We start from the raw sequence: 12,234 nt of genomic DNA, 5'->3' as shown, positions 1-12,234 counted from the left end.
AAAGCCCTAAACACAAACTCATTTGTCTTGGGCAGGACAAAGAGGGAAACTTTTAAAACAAAGCCCTATACACAAAGTTATTTGGGCGGAATATTTAAAAGCAAAGCCCTATAAAACATCTCTCTGCTTTGGGCAAGGCAGGAGGTCAAAATAACAACGAGGTGATTACTTTGAGCGGCGAACAACATTCGGAACGTCGACAGCTTTCCAGTAGCAACGAACTCCTCTGTGTATTATGTATTCAGGAAAAATCTCCCCAGAATTGTCTTCAGTATTGACATCGACTGCTGGTCGAGCAGGATTTGAAGGTCCTGGTTTGTCAACCTTGTTCTTTGTAGAGTTGAAACGGTCTTTTTCTACTTCTTGAAGAGCATAAGACGAGTCACAATCTTCAGAATTTTCAGGGTGTTCTTCCCAGTCTTCAGGATGAAGAGACTCATTGTCAGCGACACTTTCTGAGTCAGTTGCGGGACCATCTTCCCCTTCATCTTCAAAAATGGCATTTATGTGATAATAACCATCTTCAGGATTGTTAACCTTGGCAGATGCATTGAAGTCAGTAATTTCAGGCTGCTGAGAAAATTGACAGTATTGGTAAGCCTCTTCTGGTTGACTATTATGTTCAAAGGAATCTCCCCATCCAGTTGGTTGGATATCCTCAATCGCAATCTTGTAACTTTCAGGTGCAGTATATTTCACCATATAATCAAATTTCCCACTTGGTTGTCCCAAGGTGTCCCAGATTTCTGCAGGAACAGGCTCAGTTTCTTTGCCTTTGGGTTTCTCTGACGGAGGATATGGTTCTTCCTGAGATATGTATCCCGAGTCATTGAGATAACATTTCCATTCTTCTTCAGGATCAGGTAGACCTTCTTCGATGCATTCTTCGATAAGGACATTAACCTCTTGAGGAATTGGGTTAAGGAATCCTCCACTAATGAATGTTTCTTTGATCGGACGAAGGGTTTCATCCTTCTTGGTGCAGTTTGAGAATGTTGGTGAACATCCGAGACCTGCTCTGGTTTCGTTCTTGGTAGGGATCACAACTTGCCCCCAGCCAGTGGTAGTTCCATCTTTCACTACTTTTACCGCCTCTTTGTAAGAAGAGATTGATGCTTTCTTCTTGGAAGATTCGTCTTCTAAAGAGAGACCTTGGAACTGAGTTCCTTCCACATCATCAGCACTTATGAAAGAGAAATTGGATAAATGGCTCACCATCAGGGCTTGTTCCCCACTTATTGTTACCAATTTTCCATTTGTTACAAACTTTAACTTCTGATGGAGCGTCGAAGTTACTGCCCCTGCTTCATGGATCCATGGTCGTCCTAACAGGCAGCTATAAGCAGCTTGAATGTCCATGACCTGGAAGGTGATTTGAAATGTATGTGGACCAATTGTCATGGGAAGGTTGACTTCGCCGATAACAGATTTTCGCGATCCATCAAATGCTTTGACAACTACACCACTGAATTTCATAGGCATTCCTTGGTAAGACAAGCGAGCAAGAGTCGTTTTTGGCATCACATTCAAGGAAGATCTGGTGTCTACCAACACATTGGACAAAGAGTCTGACTGACAGTTCATAGAAATGTGCAAAGCAAGATTGTGATTTCTGCCCTCCTCGGGGAGTTCTTCATCACAGAAGCTTAAATTGTTACAAGCTGTTATGTTGGCTATTATCCCATCAAAATGATCAACAGTCACATCATGATCTACAAAAGCTTGATCTAAGACCTTCATCAGGGCTTCCCTGTGGGCTTCTGAATTCAATAGCAATGAAAGTATTGAGATTTTTGAAGGAGTCTGCATAAGCTGATCCACAATCTTGTATTCACTTCTTTTGATAAGCTTCAAAATTTCATCAAAGTCAGGATTGACATTGGTTCCACTGGATTGACCAACATCAGCGTTTGTATTACTGACAGGAGTTTCCACAGGATTCCCCACTGGAACATTGACAGGTTTTTGTCCAGTTGTAGGAGCAACAGGCTGTTTTGAAGGTAGTGGAGTATACACACGTCCACTTCTTGTTACTCGACTCACATCAGCGATGTTTTCGACAGAGGAGAGAGTAGGCAAAGGAACTTCTTGTCCGTTCTTTATCATTGTTGCACTGTAATTGTATGGAACTGCCTTGTCAGAGTCATAAGGAACAGGTCCAGGTAGACAGATGATCAAAGGAGCAATAGGAACCTTCGGCTTGTTGTAAGTAACTTCCATGCGCTCAGGCATGTTGAAATGAGGAATGATGACGTTAACTGTAGGCATTTCCGAGTTGATATCTGAGACTAAAAGCTCATGCGGATAACATCCTATCATGTTAACTTCATTTTCATCCCTATTTCTGTAGATCTCAATAGTACCATTATCTAGCAAAACTTGGAGATCTCTTCTCACAATCGAACATCCATGAGGATCTACACAACATATTCTACAGGAACCGTATTGATGCTGGCGAAAATTCTGCCCCCGACAAAGAGTGGCGTGCATTTGTACCAAATCTGCTCTTGAGAAGTTGATATTATAGACTCGGTATTGGCCAGGACATCCATATACCATGTTTACAACATGCCCTCCATGATTGGGCAGCGGATTTGCTTGCACATTAGGATTCAAATTTCTGAAAGAGAGGAGATTAGACCTAACCAACCTCTGGACTTCATATTTCAAAGCTATGCAATGCTCAAGATCATGGCCAGGTGCTCCTTGATGATAAGGGCATGAGACCTCAGCTTTGTACCACCATGGGAGTTTCTCAGGTACTGGTGGTGGTGCTTTAGTTTGAACGAGACCTTTTTCAATCAAAGCAGGGTACAATTCTGTATAGGTCATTGGAATTGGATCAAACTGTGGAGCTCTTTGTACACGATTCTGATTATTGTTAAGCTGCTGAACCTGTGGTCGAGGCTGTTGTTGTTGAAATTGCGGAGTAAACCCCGGATTCGGTGTTGTGTTAACGACTGGTGTGATAGAAGCAACCTGTCGCTGACGATTGACATTTCCTCTTGGCCTCCCTTGGGATACCATGTCAACACTTTGTTCTTTCTTCTTTGGGAAACCACTTCCGAACTTTTTGGTTCCACTTGAAGATCCACCTTCTTTAGTCAAACGTCCTGTTCGGACTCCTTCTTCTAAACGCATACCCATGTTTACCATTTCGGTGAAATCACTTGGAGCACTAGCAATCATGCGTTCATAATAAAACGGACTGAGAGTATTCAAGAAAATCTTTGTCATCTCTTTCTCTTTTAACGGTGGATTAATCTGAGCAGCAGTTTCTCTCCATCGTTGGGCATACTCTTTGAAAGCTTCATGATCTTTCTGAGCCATGGATCGGAGCTGATCTCTGTCTGGAGCCATATCCGAGTTATACTTGTATTGTCGGACAAAGGCCTCACCTAGGTCATTGAATGTTCGAATATTAGTGCTATCCAAGCCTGTGTACCACTTCAGTGCGGCACCAGTCAAACTGTCTTGAAAGTAATGGATAAGCAACTGATGATTATCTGCATAAGTAGACATCTTTCTGGCATAAATCACAAGATGACTTTGTGGACAAGAACTACCTTTGTACTTCTCAAAGTCTGGGACCTTGAACTTAGCAGGTATTTGTACACTGGGAACCAAACATAGCTCCTGGGCATTCTTTCCAAACAAATCTTTCCCACGGATAGCCTTAACTTCCAATTGCATCTTGTTGAACTGTTCTTGGAGATCTTCCACAAGATTACGCTGATTTATGCTATCATCCTGATCATGATAAATCTCATTGCCACCATAAGGAACTGTGTGAACCGTAGGGGTCGGAACTGTCATAGTGGGTTGAGAAAGTGTCATAGTGATTTGGGAAAAAGTTACCCCTGAATGTGGAATAAACGCCGAACCCTGTGCAGCAGGTGCTTCAGTTGTGGATGTTTGAACCCCAGAAAAATTATGGCGGAAACCTGTACCAAAGCTGAAAGGCGGGCCCCAACCTTCGGGCATGGAGAAAGATGGAATACCGAATGCCACTGTAGAAACTGGAGTAGTGACTTCAGATGTTACTGTTGCTTGACTGTTGGGTGGCGGCGGCTGATTCTGTGCGGCCATTAAGGAGTCAACCAGAGTAGTGAGACTTTCCAACTTTTCCTGAAGAGTGGTCACTGTACCACGGAGCTCAACATTCTCTTGTTCAGAGTGTTCCATTACTCTTCTTCTGCTTGAACGAGTATTGTATCTGTGATCGGATTGCGAGCGCGGTCGAGAAACTTTGAGACGCGACAGCTTGACGATCTAATGGAGAAAGATCCAAAAGATGAGACTCTATACAACAGACTCGATATGCAGAATGATGTATGCAAAAAGAAATTTATGATTTTTCCAAATATTTTAAAGATTATTTTCTTGCAAACACAAATAAATCTTTTATTGAATAAATGGGAAATGTTACAACATTGGAGCATAGCTCCTTACAAAAGCAAATGATAAATAAAAAAGCTAAACAAATCCTAAGCATCTTCATCAGATGAAGAACCAAATGCATTGTGCAGCTTGAGCTTCATGATTTCTTTCCCATAGTGAGCTTTCAATTCGGCCTTTTCAGCTCTCAGCTTGTCAACAACCTTCTTCCAATCATCAGGAGTCGGAGCGTTGCTTGTCGAGCCTTCCAGATTTTTCTTGCTTTCTCTGATGTACCTCTTGATTGCAGCGTCTTTCTGGCGAATCTTCTCATCTTTGCTCATGAGCCATCCATCTTGACAGTAGAGAGTTTCTTCGTGATCTTTCACTCTTTTCTTCAACTTTCTATTTTCCACCTCAGTGCTACGAAACTTTTCTTCCCAAGCATCTTTTTCTGTCCTCATCTTAGCCAAAGTGCGTTGGTATTCCTCCATAGCTGGAATGTTGGGTCGTTGAGACACTGCAGGAAACATGGGTTTTTCATAAGCATAAGGCATTTGGAACTCCTTGGCTCTTTTCTTTACCCAGCAGGTGTAGGCGTCCATGGCAATGCAATTTCTTTCCTCACCTTTTTCTTTCCATCGGACGTCGTACCAAGCTCTCATCATTCTTGCTTTCAACTTTTTAGGATTATCCCCTTCTCGGTAAAAGTAACCTTCCACTGAGGGACCAGCAGGTTTAACTGAATTTGCATACCCGAGTTGTCGTCGGGCCAGGACCGGATTGTAGTTAATTCCTCCTTGTGTACCAATGAGGGGTACGTTGGCGAACTCTCCACAACTTTCAATGGTTTCTGTACCACAGCGAGCCAAGGTATACCAACGAATATCATTATTAGTAAGAGACATAAGTCTTCGAGGCCAACGCAAGCCTTCTCGGTTTTCCGTGAAAATAGGAGACTCAGGTAAGTGTGAAACAATCCACTTGAACAACAAAGGTGCACAACATACAATGATTCCACCGCCTTGGCGATTCCTATGATGAACAGAGAAATACATGTCACCAAGTAAAGTCGGAACAGGATTTCCAATTAGAAAGATCTTTATGGCATTGATATCAACAAAGTTGTCGACATTGGGAAACAGAACCAACCCATAGATGAGCAAGGCTAGTACAGCTTCAAAGGCTATCATGCTACCAGTTTCGATGAAATCAAAGGCTTTCTTTATTAGGAAGTGTGAGGTTAAACCCGGGAGGTTTCCTTTGGTAGTCCAATTACTCTCTACTTCAGACTTTTTCAAATGGGTACTTGCTGCAATGACGTGTGACTTAGGAATGGCTTCCAAACCATTGAAGGGTATTTTGTCAGACACAGGGATACCTAAAAGATTGGCATATTCTTCCAAGGTCGGTACCAACTGGTAGTCTGGAAAGGTAAAACACCGGTAGACGGGATCATAGAACTGAACCAGAGTTTTGAGAAGTCCTTCATCAACATGAGTGTTCAGGATAGGCAAAAGCTTTCCATAACTTTTCCTAAAATTAGAAGGATCTTGTACGAAAGATGCTAACTCTATCAGTCTTTCTACATCAGGCGCTTTGAAACCGTACTTTTTGGTATACCTTTTTTCCATAACTTAATCCTATAATGTTTGCAAAGAAAATTCTCTAAAATTTTTGGAAAAATCATGTTTTTTATGGAAAAAGATGGGTTTTTTTAATGAATGTATGAATGCATGGATGCATGGATGCCATATATTCAAACATGGTTAAGCAAACATGGTAGTTCAAACATGGTAACACTAACATGGTATTACAAACATGGTACACAAACATGGTAACGCATAAGTTCAAAGGTCCAAAGTCACGAGCATGAGGTCAGAGAACCAAAAATGGGATAGATCTAGTTAATCACCTGCATGACATGTTCTACTGATACGTCAGAGTCTACATTTTTCTTTCGGATATTACCGGCCTTCCACAATTAAACTCATGAGCCAGTAATATTCTCAAGAAAAACTCGTCTGAGTGTGGTTCTCCGCATGACAACTAATCCAAGTCTTCACCTGAATAGTTTCTGCACCACAACCTAATAAGGCCAGGATGGGTTGGGGTTCTACGGTCTCTCAGCTTCTACAGTTCAATGAAAGTAATAATGTCTTCGCTACGAAACATGCTAAACATATATTACCAACAAGGAACCTCCACTGAGCGGAAGGATTCTCACGTGCGCCTGCACATGACTATACCCTCCACCTAATTTCTTATGTGTACTTAATCCGGGTTAGGATTTGTCCATAATGTATCACTTGTAACAGAACCACACAAGTAACAGAACCAGAACCACACATATAACAAAAAAATGAAATAAAAAATAAAGCAAATAGAATTAACCCTTCCTTTGGAAACAATAAAAAGATGGTCCCCAGTGAAGTCGCCATTTTTCTGTCGCGGGCGAAAAATCGTTTTGTTCCTCTTTTTTGTGGGATGAGACACCTGATGCCTTCTTTGGGCTCAAGTGCTCATAAAAATGATTTTTCTTTTATTTCGACCAAACTTTTTATTATTTCCAAAGGAGGAAAAGGAAAAAAGCTGCAATAACCTAAAAGTGGGGGGAGAGATCTTGGGTAAGAGGGTTGGTTATACGAAGGGAAGGTATTAGCACCCAACGTATCTGTAGTACTCTACAGGGTTCTTTACTTTGTTTTTCATTCCATTCTTGTTGAGAGGTTCTTGTTGAAATAGGTGGGACCTAAGGTGTTTGTTTGATTATGCTCACAAAGATCATCGCGATCCTCTGCATACATATCCCTTAAAGGGAATCAGAGCATCTGTAGCTCGGGGTCTACGGGTGCTAAGGTTTGAATGGTTTTTTTTGTTTTGTTTTGCTCGCCAAGGATCGACCTTGTGCCTACGTATTCTCAAAGGGATGTTGAGAAAGTCAGAGCAATCGTAGTTCCCACTTATGCTAGTGGAAGCAAAGGAAAATAGACAAATGTCGTCTAAATGCTAGATGTATCTAATCTATATCATCACATACATCTGTTTGATTTTTTGTTTGTCTAACCAGCCTTGTGGCAAAAACTTTCAATGAAGTCAGCCTTGTGACAAAAAGTTTTGATTAATCAGCCAGCCTCGTGGCAAAAGTTTCAATGAAGTCAGCCTTGTGACAAAAACTTTGATTAATCATCCAGTACGGTGGTAAAACGGTTTGATTGATTAGCCAGCCTTGTGGCAAAAAGAAGATTGATTGATTAGCCAGACTTGTGGCAAAAAAGTTTGATTGATTGATTGTTTGTGATGATATATAAGAGATACTCCTAGCATAGAGATGAAAAATGTCTAATCTCCTAGGGTATTTGGTTTTGGATATTGGGGATGCTTATAAGAAGCCCGTGGGTCCTTGTACGAAGCCCAAGAGGAGGCTATCCGAGGGTCCTTGCATTGTAAGCCCAAGAGGAGGCTATGGGAGGGATAATCCAGGGTCCTTGCATTGTAAGCCCAAGAGGAGGCTATGGGAGGGTCACTCGTTTGTACAAAGCCCAAGGGGAGGCGTGGTATAGTTGGTTTGAGCTATTAGAGCGATTTCACCGGGAAACCATACTCTATGTCCTAACCTAAACTAGTGGAGATTCTTTGCACGAAGCCCAATAGGAGGCTATGGGGAACCTAGTGTTGTACTAAGTTGAACAAGCATATATAACACAATCACAAGTATGAACAAGTACAAACAAATATGCACAAGTACATGAACAAATATGAACAGTTATATGAACAGTTATATATGACAAAGTGTGTGTATATAATGGAGTTTATGAAGGAAATATACCTGTAAGCATGATCCATTTGTATACACAGGGCTCGGGACTTATACTCGAGGAGAGGTCCACTTGAGTTTATTCAAAGCTATGTAAACAGGTATTCACAAAAGGGCTTGGGACTTATACCTACATGGAGGCCCATGGTATATTTTTTGGGAAGATTTAAAGAAAACCTTCATTTTTGGTTTGTTATTCAAAGTTAAAAACAAATTGATTGAGATATGTACAAAAAGGAGTATGTACAAAAAGTGTATGTACAAAAAATGTATGTACAGAAAGGCGTACAATGAAATACCTAATTTCATGTACTGGAATGGGTATGTACAAAAGGGGCTTGGGACTTATACCTACGTGGAGGCCCATGGTATATTTGAAAAGTTTTGAATAATTTGAAGTTTGGTTGTTTTGAAAATGATTTGAAAATTGTTTGAAAAGATTTTGTTTTGAAAGAGTTTTCTGTACAAAGAAAAACTGTATAAAAGAAAAAAGAGTGGGTCTTATACTCTCTAATATTCGAGAGGCCCCACATCGTTTTGAAAACCAATTGATCAATTAAAAGATTTAATCAAAAGTTTCAAAAAGAAATGGTTCATTGTTTTTGAAAAGAACCGCGATCGTTCGTTTTAAAACGATTTGAATTTGACAAAAGTCAATTTAATTAAGTTAAAACAAATTTTAATGCTTAATTAAGACCTAAATGATTAGGGTTTGATCACAAAAAATATTTACAAGTGATTAGGTTAAAAATTAAATGAAAAACGATATTTAAAGTAATTAAAAACACTTAAAAATGTATCATTTTAAACCTAATTAAAAACATATTAAATAAATCTTTTTTTGTGATTTTTTTTGGATATTCATAAAATACATATATTAAATGAGAAGTGTTTAAAAAATGAATAAAAAATGAGTTAATTTGATTGGTTAAAACAAATGGTGAAGTTGTGAAGAAAAATAAGAAAAAAAATGATAAAAAAGAGGTTTTGGCCCCTAAGGGTGTTGAACCCACGACCTGGAGGTTATTTCTCAAAACAAAAGCCAACTGAGCCACGCTTGTGGCTTGTAACATACACGCGTCCATTTAGTTATATTGGAAAACAAGAATTTGAATTTTCTGAACAAAAAACGCGCCAAGAACACCATCCCCATTTGATTTTTGAAAATCTTTGAAACTGGATTGTTTTGATCAAGTAGATAGTCTATCTCACTCGTTTTTTCATAAGGAACATGATGGTGATCTTTAATTTCATTTATTTTCACTCTAAGGCTATCAATTTTCTGATGAACACGAAGAACCCTAGAACTGAAATTCAATGTGAAATCGTGTATGATCATGTTATGATGCAATTGATTGAGGGTTAATGATCCTCATAGGTGCAGAAACAAGATGGTATGTTCATTTTTCATTTATGATGCATGTATGATGGAGTTTGAAGTTCATGAGCACTTACCTCAAAAACGGCCAAACTGGAAATTGAAATCGTGCCTGGAGGTGTTACAGATGCTTTGTGATGATCTGGATAGCTTCAATGGACCTTATGTGATGTGTTTGAATGCCTGGAATGAACTGGAAACCTCTTGATCACCTTGTGGTACCCGAACTGCAGTTTAGCTTAAGTGAGGATCAAGTTAGTTGATTTTGATGTTTCAGATCATGTATGATGGTTGGAACAGTTCATGTAAAGTATATGGAGTGTGTTTAGATGATTAACTTGGACAGATATGGCCTGGTATGAGAATTGATATGTTAAGGCTCATTTTATGCAAATATGGTGGTTGAAGAGTGATTCTGAGATTTAGGGTGATTTGGGGTGTATGGATGGATCAAACACATCCCATATGATGTTTGTGGTTTGTGGGAAGCATCACTTTGGTCAGAACTTGCAAGAGATGGAGGTTGAGTTTTCTACCTCACTTTGAAACACATGACTTGTAATTCAAGAAAGAAGAGAGAAAACCTATAATTGTGAGGTTTTGGTGTGATTTGCAATGAAGTTTGGACCTCTATTTATAGGCCAAGGTTTCTGAATACAAAGCTTTGCAAGTTGATCAAGAATTGGTGATTTGGCATTTGAAGATAAAATGGAATCTTTACATTTAATGCACATGGTTAAAAGTTACTAAACCATGGTTAAATCCCAAGCTTCTTATCCTCTTCCATTCTGATCTTATATCAGAAAATATCTCTTCAATTATTGCCTCTTTGCATCATTGCTTGGATTATAGGTCATGTAGTCTTGAAACTTAGTGAAAAATGGTGAAAATTCAAGTGAAAATGATCACTAAATGCATAATTCAAAACCATACCTACACTCCATATTTTTTCATGCTCTTTGACATTTTGGAAAGCTCATATTACATACTTCAAAAGCCTAGTTGAAAGTTTCCTCAAGTCTCTTAAGGAAATGGGTGAAAAAGTTCCATGAACTTTGAAGAAAATGAAGTTTTAAGTGAAGTTTTCAAAAAGTACCAACTTTGAAGCACCATATCTCTTAAATGGTTGATCTTATGGAAAAAATTTATATGTGTCAAAGTTGTTTATTGGATCAAAATCTACAACTTTCATGTTGGAAGTTTTTTTCAGTTTGTAGGTGAAATTTTGAGAAATTCCCTTTCAAAGTTTGGAAAAAACCATTGAAAAACACTTAGAAATTTTTCTAAGTATGAAAGTCAAACTTTTGACTTTTTGATTCTTGATTGATTTTCTTGATTTTTCTTGATCAAATGACTTCTCATATCATATATTGATGATAAAAAACTTCAAAAGTCATGGTTGACCAAAATTCCCCAAAAGTCAATGGTGATCTTGTATAGTTGACTTTTTCAGACGAATCGCGTTTCTGGAGTTTTCAATGAAACAGGCTATCCTCATCAAATGAATGGTGTGAATGGATCATATTGAAGCATTAGAGGATATTGATCCATGGTTTGAGTTGTGGCACCATGTCCTGATTAAAAAGTCAGTTATTCAGTGAATCAGGTCAAAACCCTAATTGTCGACCAGATGAAATTGATGACTGTGGATCTTGAATTGAGATGTAATTTCCATTGGATGTTGTCATAGGGATTATTTGAAGATGATTGAAACCTTTGATTGACTCCCTGGGGGTTTTTAGGGTTTCCCAAATGTGATCCCTGATTTTGGTCCCTGATAGTTCAAAACCCTGATCTGAGGATTTGCCAGATCAATCTTTGTGTAGGAGATGTTATGAGCCAATGGATTAGGTCAAAATGATGCACTTGAGGTCTTGATATCATGTCCCAAGCCATTAGGTCAAATTCTGAGCAAAAGTCAGGAGTGTGCTGTCTTCAGTCAAAACCCTAATTCAGTCGATTCAAAGCTGTTGAGCTTGTTGAAATGAATCTCTGAGGACCAAATGTTGATTATTGATGAAGATGATTCATTTGAGATGAAGGGAGAACAAAACCCTAATTGATTGTTACTTGTACTGATGGGTGATTTCCTGATTAAATCCTGCTGAGTCACAAGTAACAAACACAAGCTATGCAATTTGTTAGAGATGTAAATGATGCATATGCAAATGATAGGAGATGGTATCTTAGGTCAAAAATTGGGGTATGACACATCCCAATTGTCTATATTCAACTTGGGATGGTACTCACATTCTTCCACCAAAGCCAGAGGATTGTCAAGATAATCGAATATTGCATCTTTGCTAAAGTCAATGACCTTACCTCTTACCCATGTTGTAAACGGGTATGCTTCAGTGCCTACCCAATTGCTCGGAGGCAAAGCGTTTGCATAGAACTCTCTAACAATCTCCACCTGATAGAATTTCCCTGGAGTGAACAATTTGTCCCAGTAAGTGTCAGACAAAGCAGTCCACGCCCTTTGGAAGTGGTCGTGGTCCACAGGAACTACCGTGCGCTCGCTCCACACGACACGGCTTTCAAGATCATGGTACCTAGCCTCCTGATCCGGTCCTTGAAATTTTGACCGATTAAATCTAGCAGCCTGTGAGGAAGATCCCTCACCAAAACCAGCCTTTTTTCTTTTCAACAGAGGTTCCATATC

General features: G+C 39.3%; 1 protein-coding gene across 2 annotated transcripts in view; it reads right to left on the bottom strand.

The window, feature by feature from the left end:
- Positions 1-145: 145 nt before the first annotated feature.
- LOC131638400 (uncharacterized) overlaps positions 146-12,234 on the bottom strand; it is a 40,887-nt gene continuing 28,798 nt past the window's right edge. Inside the window, exon 3 of one of the 2 annotated variants that reach the window (XM_058908961.1) lies at positions 146-12,233. In XM_058908961.1, coding sequence (XP_058764944.1) covers positions 166-4,185 — 4,020 coding nt within the window. In that variant the 5' untranslated portion in view covers positions 4,186-12,233 and the 3' untranslated portion in view covers positions 146-165. The remainder of the gene's footprint in view (position 12,234) is intronic. The other variant, XR_009294663.1, reaches the window with a different exon arrangement.

The sequence above is a fragment of the Vicia villosa genome, unplaced genomic scaffold, assembly GCF_029867415.1.
Source record: "Vicia villosa cultivar HV-30 ecotype Madison, WI unplaced genomic scaffold, Vvil1.0 ctg.002310F_1_1, whole genome shotgun sequence".
Lineage (NCBI taxonomy): Eukaryota > Viridiplantae > Streptophyta > Magnoliopsida > Fabales > Fabaceae > Vicia > Vicia villosa.
This window is presented reverse-complemented; position numbering and strand designations above follow the sequence as displayed.